At 40.4% G+C, this 17,838-nt stretch overlaps 1 protein-coding gene across 1 annotated transcript in view; it reads right to left on the bottom strand.

Annotated features, from left to right (window-relative positions):
- mcm9 (minichromosome maintenance 9 homologous recombination repair factor) overlaps positions 1–17,838 on the bottom strand; it is a 30,789-nt gene that overhangs the window by 9,904 nt on the left and 3,047 nt on the right. Inside the window, exons 2-12 of the mRNA XM_070986932.1 lie at positions 11,044–11,232; positions 9,836–10,001; positions 9,051–9,157; positions 8,352–8,558; positions 7,760–7,841; positions 7,112–7,312; positions 6,903–7,028; positions 6,157–6,276; positions 5,785–5,959; positions 4,033–4,235; positions 3,385–3,588 (exon numbers count right to left, since the gene is read on the bottom strand). Coding sequence (XP_070843033.1) covers positions 3,385–3,588; positions 4,033–4,235; positions 5,785–5,959; positions 6,157–6,276; positions 6,903–7,028; positions 7,112–7,312; positions 7,760–7,841; positions 8,352–8,558; positions 9,051–9,157; positions 9,836–10,001; positions 11,044–11,208 — 1,756 coding nt within the window. The 5' untranslated portion in view covers positions 11,209–11,232. The remainder of the gene's footprint in view (positions 1–3,384; positions 3,589–4,032; positions 4,236–5,784; positions 5,960–6,156; positions 6,277–6,902; positions 7,029–7,111; positions 7,313–7,759; positions 7,842–8,351; positions 8,559–9,050; positions 9,158–9,835; positions 10,002–11,043; positions 11,233–17,838) is intronic.

The raw sequence follows: 17,838 nt of genomic DNA, 5'->3' as shown, positions 1-17,838 counted from the left end.
ACAGTTCACTGTAAGAAGCCATGACTGTCTATAAAAAAGCAATATATCTGGCAAGAAAGGATTATTTTCCTAAGATTATTACAGAGAACACTGGGAACTCCAAATATTATTCTCCACTGTTGACCAGCTGCTCAGCACAGCCCCCACCCATCCACAGTTCTCTACATCAAACTATGAAGCACTTGAATCTGGTTTAAAACAAACATCAAAGGGAGAAAGTTTTACGTCAGTCTGGAGATCATGTATCTCAGAAACATGACATCTGTTTTGGGGTTGCATAGAGAAGATGCCTCACTATACACTATAAAATATATTTTTTCATAGTTACGCAGATGATACACAACTGTCCATCTGTGCGGAACCAAATTACGCTGCAGCCATAGACTCATTACAAACTGTCACTTGGCAATAAATAAATGGATGATCAATAATTTCTTGAGGTTAAACAAGGACAAAACTGAAGTCCGACGAGTCAGTTCTAAAACAGAGAGAGAAATGGTGTAATATGACAAAATTAACTTGCTGGATTAAATCTAATCGCTGCACGGTGGTGCAGCAGGTAGTGCGCGTGCCTCACAGCAAGAAGGTCGCAGGTTCGATTCCCGGGTTGGGCCTTTCTCTGTGAAGTTTGCATGTTCTTCCCGTGCATGCGTGGGTTCTCTCCGGGCACTCCGGCTTCCTCCCACAGACCAAAAATATGCTCATTAGGTTGATTGGTGACTCTAAGGTGTGAGTGTGAGTGTGAATGGTTGTGTGTATGTGCCCTGCGATCGGCTGGCGACCGGTCCAGGGTGTACCCCGCCTCCCGCCCATTGACAGCCGAGATAGGCTCCGGCCCCCCCGCGACCCCGAAAGGGATAAGCGGCATAGAAAATGGATGGATGGATGGATTAAATCTAAATCTTGGTCTTGTCCTAGACTCAGATCTAAGCCTCAAGTTCCATATCAACAGGGGGAGTGAAACTTTTTTTTTTTTCACCCTAGAAACATAGCTAAGTACGACCATTTCTAAACCAAAAAGATGCTGAAAAACTGATTTATGCCAACTTGATAACACGCTATTTACTGGAAAAAAAAAAAAAAAAAACAGAACCAAGAGGAGAGATCCCATTAGTCCAGTTTTAGCTGCTCTGCACTGGCTTCCTATAACATTCAGAATTGATTTTAAGGTCCTCTAACTAGTATACAAAGCTTTTAATAGGCTAGGACCAAGCTACATCGCTAACTCCCTCATTTATTGTTTGTCTTCAAGAACACTGCAATTATCTGCTGCTGGTTTATTGGAGGGTTCAAGCAACAGTCTAAAGAAAATTGGGGATGCAGCCTTTGTCCATTATGCCCCAAAGCTCTGGAACACACTACCTACAGATATCAGGGAACCAGCTTGCCGAATATTTTCAAAAGAAAGCTTAAAAACTTATCACTTCACTTTAGCCTTTCACTAGCTTGTGCTTTGCCTCACACTTACACACTGCTGAATTTTTTTTCAAATGCTGTATTTTACTTGATTTTATGCACTCTATGTAACCTATTTTAACCTACCTTTGCCATCATTTTATGCTGTGTTTTGCCTTATTTATTTTTGTCTTTATTTCATCTTATTTTACATTCAGCAGTTTTTCTGTCCATGTTGTTATCAGTATCTGTAGAGGGAAAAAGAATCTGTTGAAACACAGACAGCAGAGAGAGATAACAGATGAAGAGTTCTTTTAGAGCTTTGTCCTAATAGATTCTTATCCTCATTCTACTCTATTTTTTACCAAGATTTTAACATTGTGTGGTTTTATAAATTGTCTTTTTTTATTTCATCCTTATTTCAGTTTTATTTTACATACATTTTTATCAGTTTTTATGTTCATTCTTTCTTTTATATGTGAAGCACCCACTGATGAACCACTAATGTTAGCCTTAGAGAGCGAAGCCTATACAAAATAGAACTGACCACAACCCATAAGTCAACTTTTAAGAGGTTGACTAATTTAAGATTTAAATTGATTTCAAAATGACCAAACAAAGATTACATCAAAATTCCACCCTCACACCAGAGACTCCCTAAAGATATGGCAGCAATTTAGGAAACATTTCCACCTCAATCAGCCAATCACTCTCCTCCCCCTGGTTCGAAATCACCTGTTTCCCCCATCTCAAGCTGACACTGCTTTTGAAATGTGGCACCGCAATGGGTTGGTGTTTTTCAAGGATCTCTTTGTAGATGGCACATTTGCTTCTTTTGACCTACTGCAGAGAGACAACAATATTCCTAAAAATCACTTCTTCAGATACCTGCAGGTACGCAGTTTTGCTAGAAAACATTTCCCATTCCCTCATTTACCGCCTAAATGTGTATTGAGCACTATGTTGGAGTTGGATCCAAATGGAAGAAGAAGGGTAGCCAAGATTTACCAACTGTTACAAGATATTGACCCACCATCGTGGGAAAATACTCGGCTGACATGGGAAAGCGACTTAGGTACTAGATTATCTGATGAGATATGGCAAAAAAGCTTCAAGTCAATACACACCACATCTCTCTGCATACCGCATGGTCTTATACAATTTAAAGTTGTACACATGATTGCACTATTCAAATGAGAAACTAGCCAGAATATACCCTAACGTCAGCCCTGAATGTCCAAGATGCAGACACAGCCCAGCCACTGTGGGTCATATGTTCTGGTTGTGCAAATCTCTGAACAGTTTCTGGACAAAGGTTTTTGAAGCAATATCTTACATACAAGGTGTCAATGTAGATCCTGACCCAATAATTGCCATCTTTGGGACAACACCGTCAGAAGAACATTTTACCACCTTACAGATGAACGCCATAGCATTTCTAACGCTGATGGCACGGAGATCGATTCTCATGCAGTGGAAGTCAGCCGGACCTCCGTCATTTAAACACTGGGTTAAGGAGGTCCTCTCTATGATCCCACTGGAGAAACTGAGGTATGGCCGTAACAGTAGCAAAGACAGATTTATTAAAACCTGGACTCCTTTCATAGAGTTTATTGAAAGCACATCCTTCACTTGACATTACTCTAGTGTGCCACCCTTTGTGCAGATAGGATGACCAGCAAGTTCTGTGTAATAGATCAGAATGTCGCCATCATGCCCTTTATACAGAAGTGTATGTGATAATTGTTCTGTACCTGTATGTGAATATACAATATGTGTGCACGGGACCTTGTATGAGTATGAGTGTGTCCATGTATTTACGATGTGTACACAAGTAGGAAGTTTTCTTTCTTTTTTTTTCTTTTTTTTTTTTAATATATAATAATTTATGTCAACTGTGTTATTGTTGTTGTTGTTGTTGTTGTTTTATGCTCTGGAAAAAAAAATCTCTAAATAAAGTAAAAAAAAAAAAAAAAATTCCACCCGCACCTTCAGCCAGTCTACTCAGACTCTCCAACATGCGAATGGTGGTGCGGGCAGTGTTGCGGCCATCACTCTGTCTCTGCAGCTGGTAGTAACGTGTCAGGATGTTGCCAGCCTCCTCAGACACCTGCGGCTGCAAGCGTTTAATCACACTGAAATAAGCCTTCATTTTCTCCATTGACCACAGGCTGGAAGACTCAACAGACAGTCCTGAGAGCAAAACAAAAGCAAGAGCACTGATATTTTACCATTTTCATTAAGAAGGTCTTCAAGGGCTGTGTGACAAAATTATCATCACTGATGTCATGATAGTAAATCACAACGAAAGTATTTAAATCATACCTTTACAAATCATTATTAATTAATCCACATCATTGAGTAGATTTTTCTCCATGTTCTGATGAAAAAGCATTGTGCAATTTTCATTCAATCTGTATTCTTAGGTATTCAAGATGTATTTTCAGTGTATACCTCTTACTTTGAATGATATTGATAACATTTTCAATGTACACTTGACATACATAATGTTAATGACAATGATGCAATAAATATCACAAAAACAATCATTAAAATATTAATAGCAGTCAAAATGTATTTTTCTAAATTGTTTTGCTTTTAAAATTTAATTTCCAAATTTAAAAGCTCATCCACTACCTCTGTCCTCCAGAATAAAAGAGGAGATGATGCGGTCCCACTCTGTGTTTCTGGTGTCCATGAGAACTAGAACAAGGTCAAAACGACTGAGCAAAGGGCTGGCCAGAGCTACATTCACAGACAGCGGCTCGCTGGGATTGTACTGTCCTTTAGGGTTGGTGGCTGCCAGGATGGTGGTTCGAGTGTTCAGCTTGCACACTATACTGCAGAGAGAAGAAAGAATGTAAAGAAAGAGAATAAAAAGAAAAGTAAATCCTCATGTTAATAACCACCTTAACCTTGCTTACCAACTAGAACATTTTGTGTGCATCAAGTTTCTGCAGAGGTCCATTTGAAAACAGTTGGCCAACATTCAGTTTTTCACTATTAGCAGATTATTTCTAGAATATTGTTGTGGGGGACTACATGAAGAACCTAACCACTACCATAACTGGTTACCACAACCACCTCTTGCCTCAAGCTGGTTGCAGGACTCCAGTAATCTTATTAACAGATGCTCAAGGGATAGAGGCTTTTCCCCACAGATCCAGCAGTGACATTAAATAATCAATTCAAGGTTGAATAATCACACTGGAAATATCGCCAACAATGCTTTCATTGTGTGGCACATTGGCTGTCCTGTATGTAAACAGCATGAATGTATGTGTAAATAACACTTCATATCCACGTAGGCCTGCTAGGGCCTGGTGTGTATCAATGCCAGGGGATCACCTGAATTGATCCACTCCTCACAGTCACACCTTGTCCCTGAATAAATCCATGTGAGACGATTCATGTTCCATGGCGAAATGTCTTACTTCCTCCTGCAGTTCATACAGATGGGCCAAGACCTTTCCCTGTGAGTCGCCTCACCTCTGTGTGACGTAGCATAACCGGGTGCTCAGCCCACAGAATTGAGTACAGTTTAGAGTACAGGGGACGTGATTTGTCAAAAGTTTTAGTGCACTTAACAACAGCATCAGCAGATAGCAGCATCTCCTTGTTTCTGGGAGAGAATGAAAATATTTAAACTCAAAATAAAACATGTTTAAAACTCTGTTAATACCTTAGTACACGCAGTAGCACCCAGCAAAATCCCTCCGTTTTCGGTCCCAATGAACATTTATTTAACACTCACATATTATTCACTTGAACATTGAAAAATATTTGAAAATAAAACACTGACATGTCTGCAGATATTTTTTGTTTAATCTGCCTTATGAATGCGGGTATCAGCTAATGTGTATTATCTCAAAATGCCAGGTATCAGCCTGATTAACTGGCCAAACCCATAACTGACTCCTATTCCTTTGCTCACAAAGCTTGTACAGGGTATAGATCAGTTGCGAATGCATACATTGCTATTCACCAAACAAAAAAGATCCACCAGGCACATATTTGATTATTCGCCAATTAATCCATTGCTCACACCCAAAATTCGCATAAGAAGACACCCACAAAGGACTGACATATGAAGTATGATGAGCCCCAGGTTCCCAACTGAGGCAGCTCTAGAAATCATGTCATTTTTTACAACCTATTTACCTCCTTACAGTGTATAACATTTCATGTAAAATGCAAACCAATTGCTAGTCCAAGCAACCTCCATCAGTCACACAGCACTTGTCATACGTACTGGTTCCCATTTAATAAGACAATATAAAACTCAATGAGTGAACAATTACATTCTCAGAATACGGTGAAAACAGAACATGCTGTGGACCTGGTTATCATGCATGGTGGTATTTTGCCTAAAGCAGAACTCTATCTTACCCAGCTTTGGCCACACTAATAGATTGTTGCTCCATAGCTTCATGGATGCTGATGCGGTCATGTTCCTTGATACTGTTGAATTCATCAATGCAGCACAAACCACCATCTGACAGGACCAGGGCTCCTGCCTCCAGGTGCCAGTCACCTCCGTCTTTCACCGCTGCCACTGTCAGGCCTTCAGAACAAATTCAGCTTATTGCAGTAATACACAAAACAGACTGGATATGTTTATATGTGTATAGTGCATATGTATAGCATGTATAATTCTTAATTTGAGAACATCAATCTCTCAATGACAAATTCCTGATGGCTAATATGAGGCACTAACAACAAACTCCTTTAATCTGAGAGCTGACTGTGAACAAGGCATACCTGCACTTGTTGATCCAATTCCAGCTGTGAGTACAGAGCGAGGCATGATCTTAGCAGCATATTTCAGGAACTGAGACTTCCCTGTGCCAGGGTCACCAACCAGCAACATATGACACTCACCTACAGAGCACAACACCACAGTTAGACAGCATTCCACAGACCACTTTTTCCAATGACAAAAACCAACACACAGCAAACATTTGTCACAGATTCCATATTGTCTTGGTCACAGATGTCATTTGTATTTTATTTGTAGTCATTTTCAAGAGTGTGGGTCTTACCTGATGAGCCTGCCAGAGGTCAAACTCCAGAAATAACTGACACCCCGCATTCCCTATATTCGAAGTATTTGGGTTTGGATTCTGTCTGTGTTTATCTGTTCACCTGAACGAGCTAAACCTAACTCAGAGCCTAGTGCATAATAGTTAACCCAAAAGGGGACATGAGCAGGGCCAGTCTGCACATTCAGGTGGATGGCACTTTCTTGAGTGGAAACCCAGGCTCTCTGGTATGCCAGTTAGTAGCTCAACTAAATCCTTAAATAAATAATTTTACCTGTACTACCTGCAGTGTGGCAATATATTTCATAATAAAGATGTAAACTCTTTGGCTTGGAGTTCATAAAAAATGTGCTGAGATTTATTTAAAAAAGTAAAGTTATTGCCATTTTTAATCATTACAAAATGGCAAAACATTGTGATACAAGTGTCCTTTTCAGATGCTTAATTAACATACAAAGAAGGTACCTCTGATCTTGGTCCCAGAACAATCAGTTCTTTGCACCCCACCAGCCAGCACCATGGCCACCGCTAATTTAACCAAATACATGCCAAACACCTGTGGGCACAGGCTCAACAAGATCTGGTTACGACCTACAGAGAGAGGGGAAGAGAACATTTTAAAAGAGAAAAAAAATGTTTTAATTTAATTGTTTTAATTGCAAATTCTTACATACCAGCTATGGGATTATGTCTGTGGCTAATCCAGAACTGCTCAAATTCTTTCTGAACATCCTTCATGACCAGAGCAGCAGCAGCCTGCTGGTTGCTCACTTCTATGTTGTTAGCTTTGAGGACCAGCTCCACATCACAGCAAGTGCCATCAAAAAAGGGTTTCCAGCGTTGACGCACCACCCCATAGACAGTCACATCATCTCCTGATGAGCATGAGCACAACGACAATTGCACATTGCCACCATTAGATGAAAATGAAGACTGTTGTTTTTAACTACAAGACCAATAAGGTTTTTTGTATTTTATACTGGTATTTTGTAGCAGAAATATGAGGTATAAAAGGCAGTTGGTAATGTGACTGTGGCTTTCCACAGCATCATCACTGCCAGTCAATATAATGACACAGAGTTCTGTTTGCTTTTGATGAGCAGTTTGGTATCTTGCATGGCAGTTTCTGCCATCAGTGTATGAATGTATGTGTAAATGTTGGCATATGTTGTAAAGTGCTTTGAATACTCGGTAGACTAGACTAAACTATGTAAATGCAGTCCATTTACTATTTGCACCTTGAGTTGCATGAACATTATTGTTTGTTAGGCAGAGCTGGTAGTATGTGTATCTTGCCTAATCTTGCTATCCACAGTTCTTACCAGATTTACAACTGTCAACCAGGTCATCCTCCAGAATCACGACCATAGATCGAGGAATACTGCCCACTGACAGCCTCTGTGCCTGTGGGAGGGGGGCCAAGATTTACACTGACCAAAGATACAACCCATATTTTATACACTCTGCAAATGACCTCTTTTAACAATAATAATACCATCCATCCATCCATCTTCTATGCCGCTTATCCCTTTCAGGGTCGCGGGGGGGCCGGAGCCTATCTCGGCTGTCAACGGGCGGGAGGCCAGTCGATCGCAGGGCAACATATACAGACATACAACCATTCACACTCACACTCACACCTAGGGGCAATTTTACAGTCACCAATTAACCTAATGAGCATGTTTTTGGTCTGTGGGAGGAAGCCGGAGTGCCCGAAGAGAACCCACGCATGCACGAGAAGAACATGCAAACTTCACACAGAAAGGCCTGACCCGGGAATCGAACCGGCGACCTTCTTGCTGTGAGGCATGCGCACTACCTGCTGCTCCACCGTGCAGCCCAATAATAATACCATAGGAGAAATTAATTTGTTTAGTAATTAAAACATTTGAATCACGTGTATAATTGTCCTACTTGCTCTTGTATCTTGATTTCCTGGTAGTCCCTGCAGGCAGCAGGCTCAGATCCTTCAGATAGACAGTTGAATGTATAGCAGTTACAGCCATCAGGATTAGGACAGGCCACCAGTTTGACAAAGGTATAGAACTGGTCAAAATCAGCCTGTACTGTGAAAACATGACGACACTTCGTGCACATGTAATCCCGTTCGTATTCCAGAACCTATGAAAGATGAAGAAGGCACTGATTCAAAGCACAACCTTGACTGCAGCACTTCTGATCTCACTTTAAAAATATATATATACCATAACTTATGAATTTGCTGTGTTGTATTTACATCTAGAGGCATATGCAACATTATTTTATTATGCATTATTTAAGTTATCATATCCTTAAATATCTACTTAGTTCATAACCTCTGCACTTTGTCTAGCTGTTGCCTTTTACATGTAACCAACTGTTCATCACCATAATAAATAACAAATATAATAATAACAAATTATTTAAATTATGTCTGATTGCTTCATTATTAATTGATGGATTAAAAATGAGTTGTGTGAAGTGATGTGTGATGTGTGTGTCTGTGTGTGAGTATGTCTGTTTGTGCATATGCGTGTGTTTCAACTCCTGGCACATGTACTGCTCATGTCACAGAAGCACTATGGTGTGACAAGTGGCACTCAAGTGGAAACTGAACATGTGTCATGCTGTTACCTTGGTAACACTGGTGCGTATGACAGTACCAGTGACAGACAAAAAGTGCCCTACATCTCTGGACCTGGGAATGGTGTCTCTAGTCAGCTCTGGACACACTGGCAGACCTGTGTATACATATGAGCCAATAAATAACTGCAAAGTACACAAATTTAATCTATTTGTTTGTAGAACATGGTGCAACAACTCCTGTGTGGATAATGTTGCTCTAACAGAGAATGCATGCTGTTTTCCCGACAACAAACCCAGCATCACCAAAGACATCAAGGGGCTGTTGAATGAAAAGAAGGACTTTTGGAAGGAGAACAGGAAGGAGGACAGCTACAGTAAATGCTAGAAGAAATGGCTCATTTCCACCACACCCTTTCAGTATAGGGCCTTTAAAACCTGTACCTGACCCATACATACACTTACCTAAACCCTAGATCTGCTTTGAGTTTCCACTACAGAAAGCACTCAATAGTGCAGGTAGCTTTGTTGCTAGGGTTTGTAGAGTAAGTCTTGTGTACGACTTTCCAGAAAACAATGTGACTCCTGGAATCCAAATAGACTCCCCTAAATGCTACTTCAGTGTAACAAAAACAATAGCTATTGTTTAAACCAGTGATTCTCAACTGATGGGTCATGGCCCCCAAAAAAACAGCTAAACCAGATAATAATTTCTTTTGTAGGCAACAAAGCAGACTGCAGTACATTAACCTAAAAATGACTGATATATCAGGCCAAAAAAGAGTACATTTTTATGTCAAGGCAAGTTTTGAGCACTATCTGGTAACATGTCTAACCTGTAATGCGGGCATGAGGAGTGTGTCTCATTCTGTGCTCCTTCGTCCTTTGTCCTCCACAGTGGATGGGAGAGGCATTCTCTGATAACTCCATGGCTTTTCTATGTAACACTTTATCAAATATAGCCAGGACATCATTGGGATAGGCATTGAAATAGTCACCAACCTGCCACAGATAGGAGAAATACTATGTAATTAGTGCAAATACAGATTAAATGAGTTAAGTGTATAACACATGAAAAGCTGCTTAGAGTTCAGTGCAGGCCAGCTGCTGTGCAAGTGTACAGAGTAACTGCACAGAAGAGATTATTTTACAGAATTGTTTGAAATTTTTTGAAATTTTAAGAAAAAAATGTGCAGTGACTAAAACATTAACACTGTTTGTAGTGCTGAAGCACACTGAACACACCCATGTCACTGTAACAGTACATAAGAACACTCTCATATCACATTACTTTAACAGCTAAGCTACATCAAGTTACAATATGATAATCAATAAGCCTTTATATTCAGGCAACTGCAAATGTAAGGTTGATTGATTCAATATCAGCATTTATTGCTGATATTGAACGGTGGTATCATGTCAGGGTGATATGATAATACTATGTATTTTCAGTTGTCAAAATTAACAAAGTAAGCAGCACAAATCAAATGTAATTTAATTTAATAAGTAAGAGTTCTGTCTTATGTGATGTATGATAGCAGAACACAGTTCACTGAACTTTGATTATTTTACATGTCATTACATTTGCCATTTTGTGATTAATCCATCCTTAAAGCTGCAGTAGGTAACTTGTATAAAATAAATTTTTTGTCATATTTGCGACTGTCCCTATGCCCAGACAGCAGTACATGAAACATAATCTGTTTAAAAAAAAAAAAAAAAAAAACGGCTCCACTGGTCCCACCAACTGCTCCTACACAAAAAAAGCAATAAGAGCCAGACAAGTGTCTGAGGGAGCGTCTGATATCTGTCAATCACTTCTCACACACACTGCGAACCGCACCCTCCCTGCAGGGCATGAGTGCAGCGGAGAGGAAGGGGGAGTGACGTGGAACTTGTGTTGGTTTAAATTTTCAGGCTAAGTCTGCTCTCTTCTCGATCTTACCTCCTGCAGCTTTAAACAAAATCCAAATCTCAAGTCCACCAATTTACCTCTATTCATTTTGAATACAGTAGATTGTGTTTTGAATTGTGTTGACATTACCTCCATATTGGCTTCAAACAACGTCATGGCATTAACAACAACAGGATGATGGGTTTCTTCATTAGTATCTGCAATTAGATGGAGAATGTCCCCATGATGATGCTCTGCCAGATAGGTTTCAAACACTCTGCTAATCAGGGCTTCCTGCTCTGGGCTTATCAACATAGTGAAGTGATGTGACCTGGAACCCTGGATAAATAGAAAAGAACAATGCAATGGTCAGGGTTTGACATTTATATAGTCTGAGATCATACAAGTGTCATGTTAATTGCAGTTAAATAACCATTTAAAGTCCATGTGCACTCAAATGTAAGCGATTTCCCATCCGCATAAATTGCTCTATGGACTCTCATTTGAAATCAAACAGATCATTTGTAATCATTTAACAGGATGTGCTTTTCCATAGCCTATTTGTTGATATGTGACAAAAACTGATGATCCATTAATCACATTATTTTCCTTTTTTTCTATGAGTCAATTAATCATTTCTCCACAAAATTAAACAATTAAAGCAAAGGCAACATTTGGCCAATCATGGAAACACACAATACACAAGTCACATTACACATCCACAGCCTGTATCAGCCAGAAAAACTCTAAAGCACAATCACAAAAACATCTCAAGGTATTTACTGAGTTGTGTGGTGGCTCTTAGGCTATTACATGTGTAGAGTTATAATCAGATCATAATTAACATACTAATCACAACACAGGTGCCTGTCTTTCAAGGAAAAGCTAGGTGAGACATTTTAAGCCAGGTGAATCTGAATACTAACAAACTCATGTCAAAGCAACAAGACAGTCAATCACACGGAACTAATTCATGAGAACTGCAAGCAGATGAGGAGGAAACAGCGCATGGATGCGGGCTGCAGATGCGACCGATAACGCAGCGCGCTGAGGATACAGACGTTTCATAAAGGAGACGAATGAAGCCTAAACGAAGATCCATGTGTCTGTCACTGTTAGAAACACAATTGCTAGGTTTCATGGTCAAATAAAGTTTCATCGCATTCACACCTACGTACATATGATCACGTAATTTCAATCCCTTTCCTTTCAATTCCTATGACGTATATGGAACAACACGGGGGAAAAAAAACACACGGGGCGAATGCACTTTCGGCAGCTCACCTAGTTCCCTGCATGTGTCTGTCCGTTTCAGCACAAGTCACTATCATCCGCAATAGCATAATTATGTCGCCTCGTTCCACATTAAGTGCGGTCCGACTCACTTTACACCGCCGTTGCATAGACTTTGTGAATTCTCCTTTACATCTTTCTTTAACTACGTAACGTTTTGCATCTATGAAACGTATTTAGGAAAAGACATTAGACGATATGCCACACAGCTTTGAACATTCAACAGCGCTTTTGCCTTCGCAATTAAGACATTAAGACAATTAGCTAATGGAGAATTTAATGTTGACTGTCTTTAACCACACAGACTCTTGGTCATAATGTCACCTTACTCGGCTAACTGCAACACTGATCTAATACAAACGATGTAGAATAACGTACCGTATGGTACAAGGACAGAAACTTTTTGGTCGTGCACCTTGGCTTGCTCGTCGATGTGAACAAACTTGTGTTTCGCGGGCAGATTTGTGGGCGGGTCTGTCCGCAACACTTCTTCTTCTTCTTCTTCTTCTTCTTCTTCTTCTTCTCTGAGGTTTACGGCAGCTGGCATCCACGATTACTGCCATCTTCTGGATTCACTTTCCATCTTAATCCATTAAGGGGAGATAATGTAGCGTCTCCCTAGATCCGTCTGTCTAGTCCAGTCCAGTCGTTCTTAGAAAACGGAAAATCCATTTCCTCCCTTACTCATTATCCCCACACTCTAATAGATTTTTAATGCTGTCCTCCACCTGCCCTATTTTGTAGCTGTGTCATCATAACTCATCTCTTGCGTGTAAATTTCCTGCATGACATGAAAATATGCTCTACTGTCTCAGCCTCATGACACTGATTGCAAAAGCCTGTTGGATGCTTTCCCATGATGAAGAGTGTGCTGTTAAGGTTGCTGTGGCCAATTCTCAGTCTGCTTAGTATGACTTGTTGCTTCCTCTTGTGTCCCCTATTTCTTGTAATACCCACTCTATTTTGTATTGCATGTAGATGTCTTCCTGTTGCTGCATTGTCCCAAAACTGTTGACACTCCACTCCACACTATGCCTTTCCCTTCTAGTTTTGACAATTTAATATTGACTTGAACCATTTCTTTTTTGACTGCTTCTTTCGCTAGTTTGTCTGCTCTCTCGTTTCCTGGGACACCTGATGCTGGAACCCACATGAATGTTACATTTCTGCCTTTTCTTACTATTCGTGAGTTGGTGCTCAAGACTTCATAGAGCAGTTCCTCATGACTTCTTGCTGTTCCTGATGAAATGCTTGCAAGGGCTGACACTGAATCACTGTATATTGATAAATGACTGCAGTTAATCTGCTCACTTCACTCTAATGCCATTAGGATAGCAGCTCAACTGTATATATATATTCAAATAGTCCAATGTTCTCTTGTTGAATCCTACTTTGTAACTGGGTACAACTGCAGACCCTGTTGCATTTGTTTGAGGATCCTTTGATCCATCTGTAAAAATCTGAACCCATTCTTTATATTTCCAGTCTTCAAATCAGTATTCTTACAGAACTTAATTCTGAGTAGTTCTAGGTCAACACAAGGGTTTTCTACTATCCATACGGGTCTAACTGGCCACACACCAGTATCCTCAATCTCCTTATCATTTACTCCTCCATCTCTTGCGACTTGATTTCCTGTCAAGCCAAAACTGTCTTTGTATGGCCTGTCTGTCTCAATCTGCAGCACCCTTTTTGCAGGATGGCTGTCTCCATGTCCCCTTATATTTATCCAGTACTTGCCCATCAGTTGCTTCCTACGTATCCCTAATGGCATCTCAGCTGCTTCAACTTGAATTGCACATACTGGTGAAGTTCTGCTCCTATGCATAATCTTAAGGCCCGAGCTTGTATGGTTTTCAGGTCTGCCAATACAGATTTTGCTGCTGAACCATATACAATGCTTCCATAATCTAATCGCAATTGCACTAGGGCTACATATATGTGTTTCAGCGATGCAAAGTCAGCTCCCCATTCCAATCCTGCCAGACATCTCATGACATTAATTACTTTCTTACATTTATTAGCTACTCTCCAATCTCCATGTTAATCTCTGATCAATAAACACTCCCAGAAAACAAAAACTCTCACCTCTCTATAGGTTTTCTCCATATAACTGTCCTGAACTCACTCGAGACATTGTTCCTCTTTCCTCCTTTTTTTTTTTTGAACTTTATTGAATATGAGACAGAACCAGAAAAAAATCACTTGAACAAAATGTCAGAGTGGCTCACAAAAAACACATAAAAACACAAAGAAAATTTAAAAAGAGTACCTCAAATTTTCAACTACTACAAAATTCAGCCGCACGAGTGCTGACGAGGACCAGAGGGCGGGAGCACATTACACCAGTTTTAAAATTGCTGCATTGGCTCCCCGTGCATTTCAGGATAGATTTTAAGGTTCTTTTATTAGTTTTTAAATGTCTTAATGGTCATTCATTCTCACACAATTTAACACTGTCAATAAACAGATGACAAAAAAATAAATACTTGGTTACAAAAAAGCCCCTTCAACAACCCTTTCTAAGGGATCAAAACAGGGTAATACAAGATAAAGTTACAAAGTGCACATCATTGTAAGCTAGGACTCAGGCTATAGTGCAGTTAAACCATGGCTGAAACTTTCCTTTCTTAAGTTGCCTTTGAACATACAAGCAGTCAGACTATGATGCTCTTCTATTTATTCACCAGAATCAACCCAGCCTCTTATTTCTCTCCAGAAAGAATGAACATTACTTTGCTATGGCTGCAGTAAGCTTGTTCTAAGTTGCGGTATCCATATGCCTCTGTCCAAACCTTGGTCTTGTCAGTCGACACATCTGGCAACTTTCTGACACTAAACTTTCTATTCAGAATCTTGTTCGCATCCATTTTGGCGTTTTGTGCTTTACATCTGCCTACACTTTCACAGCTAGCGAGCAGGCAAGACCAAAACATGCGTGGGGTGTGCCCATTGTTTTGTTTCCGGTTTACAATCAGATCCTGTAGTTTGTGTAACGTTACTAGCAGTGGCCACAGCTTATAAAAAAGTTCACTAGGTCACAAAGAACGTTAATCACACGATAAAAAAAATGACGCCGTTAAAATTGATTTGACAACAAAAGACGCACTCAAACAGAGTGGATGAACTAAGGGAGCACAGACGAAGCGGGTATGGCACGAGGCACGCGTGGAAGCGGCAGACAGGCACTGAAAAGAAAAACACAGCACGTAAGAAGCCGGAAAAAACGAAGGACAAAATAATGACTTTTGATAACAAGAGAGGAAGACAAAGAGACTCGTACTTACAGACCAAACAACCAGAACTCGACATGGGAATGAGGAATAATCCGGCAAAGGAGAGGAGCAGGTCCATGCCTTAAATACTCTCCCTGATCAGGGAGAGTGAGTGCAGGTGAGTCGCCGTGGGAGGAGCTGGCAGCAGGTGAGGGGCTGCCCAGCCACGGATCCAGGGGTAGACAGACAGACACACTGTGGGTGCTTTTCATTACATAAATTGGTCTCCTCGTCTCCTCCACTCGCTTCCTCTCCTCGCGTCTTAGCTCCGCCCAGCGAGGACATGAAAGAGGGATGCGAGGAAGGGACGTGAGGACGGAGGAAACGAAACTCCAAAATGAAAAATCCTCGCTCCACAGCGTCAGTCCGAAGCGACGTCAATTACTGATGACGTTTGCACAGCTGTAAAAGCTGTAAAACGTGATATTATGGTCAGATCTGCAGTCAGACTGTTCAACTCCTGATTGCTATTGATGAGGTTTCAATTATATGCCGTTAGAGGCATAACAGAGGACGGGTGTGTGGTAGATTAAACCAACAGCCTTGTAGCCTTGCTTTAAAAAACTGTAACTATATACCAAGAATTTTCATTAATTTCTTGGTAACAGATACAATTGTTAAAAGGACACAGTTGAAACAAGAATCAAGATTACATTTGTGAAGACCTGCACCCGCCATGATTCAAACGTGTGCCACATACGACACGCCCCTTAAATAATAAAAGACTTCCGCGTAGACTACACCGGTGTATCCTCACTCTGATCTCCTTCAGAAGCCTCCTCTCTCCTCGCTCCTCGTCTCCTTCAGGTGCATTTAAGCAATTGGAAGATCCTTCATTATGGCGGAGGGGAAACGACTCCTGGGTCGACGAAGGAGAGAGGAGACGAGGAGGCACAATTCAATGTAATGAAAAGCACCCACACAGGGAAAAGGGAGAGGAGACACACAGGGAGAGACAGGAAGCCAGGATCTTAACAGCTTCAAGAATATCTCATTTACAACCCATCAGCATTATCTGATTTTGTAGGTTCCTCTGGGACCTGGCACTTTTCATTCAGACGGTTTTACTGTCATACTCTCATGGGGCTATCAAGAAAGAATTAGCATCTCCATGAGAAACATCCTGGGTGAAAGGTAACCTTTGAAGTACAAGTGTCTGTGTCTCTTGCTCCCCTGAAGGAATGTGAGAAAGTGTTCTACAGCCGGACATCTTGTCTCTCTCTGAATTAACACTTCCCTGTAAACGGTCCAAATGGTCAATAGCTCTTAAAAGTCGGGATGTTTTACGACTCCATTTCTCCTGAAGGAATGCAAAAAAGGGGGAAAGAAGGTCAGTTACAGGTCAGCTCTGCTACACTGTAATCTCTCCACTCTTTGTGTGGATCATCTGGATTGATATATGCAGACTCTCATTTTAATTTATTCTTCTTTCGCATTCTGCTTCAGACACCATACAATCTCAGTTAATGCAGGAAAATCTGATACACAATCAATGCAAGATAAATGTCTAACATAGTAGTAAATGGTGAAGCAAAAACTTAAGTAAAAAAGGGGCTATTACCGTTATACTGGTGTATTGCCCATCTTTTAGCAATATCGTATATAACAATTTTTTATGTCCTTGCTTATAGTAATCGATAAGTAATGCCATGCTATCAGTGTCCAGTCAATTGATAAAATAGGATGATATGACTATTTCATGGCATGAGTATTTCAATGACTATAAGCAATTGTAAAGACAAAAGAAAGTTGTGAAACTATCCAATGATGGTTTCCATCAAAGCAACAGCAAAGATGAGGGGGTTCCACCGCTTGCAGGGGACACTAATAGCCAATGTGTGGGGCAGTTATTCTCGGGGATGCAGAAGAACAATTCCCTCCTCAATATGCTTACACCCTATGCACACATGTTCCTACAGAAGAATATCTTTCACAACCATGTAATGAGATATCTTATTATTCATCTTCTCTGTTCCTCAATAATAAACCAAATGATTTCATCTACTCTTTAGTCAGTTGTAAGCATTCACTACTGTAAAGCCAAATGATTAACTATGTCATTTGATTAGGTGTATGTATGTGTTATTTTGCTGACCATGACACAACACATGTACTCACCTACTGATTAAGGGAACATCCTGCATGATCAAAGCTGCTGATTGACCATTGTCCTGATTGAACAACACATTATGATGTGCCCATTGTGCTGACATTGTTCTGATGGTTGTCATCCTATTTACAAGATAATGTATTGTGTATAACCTGACAACTTTCCCTGTTCTGGGCTCACTTCTTGCCATCTCACACTTGAGACGGCAATTCAATTCAATTCAATTCAATTCAATTCAATTCAATTCAATTCAATTCAATTCAATTC

The sequence above is a fragment of the Chaetodon trifascialis genome, chromosome 19 (assembly GCF_039877785.1).
Source record: "Chaetodon trifascialis isolate fChaTrf1 chromosome 19, fChaTrf1.hap1, whole genome shotgun sequence".
NCBI lineage: Eukaryota > Metazoa > Chordata > Actinopteri > Chaetodontiformes > Chaetodontidae > Chaetodon > Chaetodon trifascialis.
The sequence above is the reverse complement of the archived record's forward strand: the minus strand, read 5'-3'. Positions and strand labels throughout refer to the sequence as shown.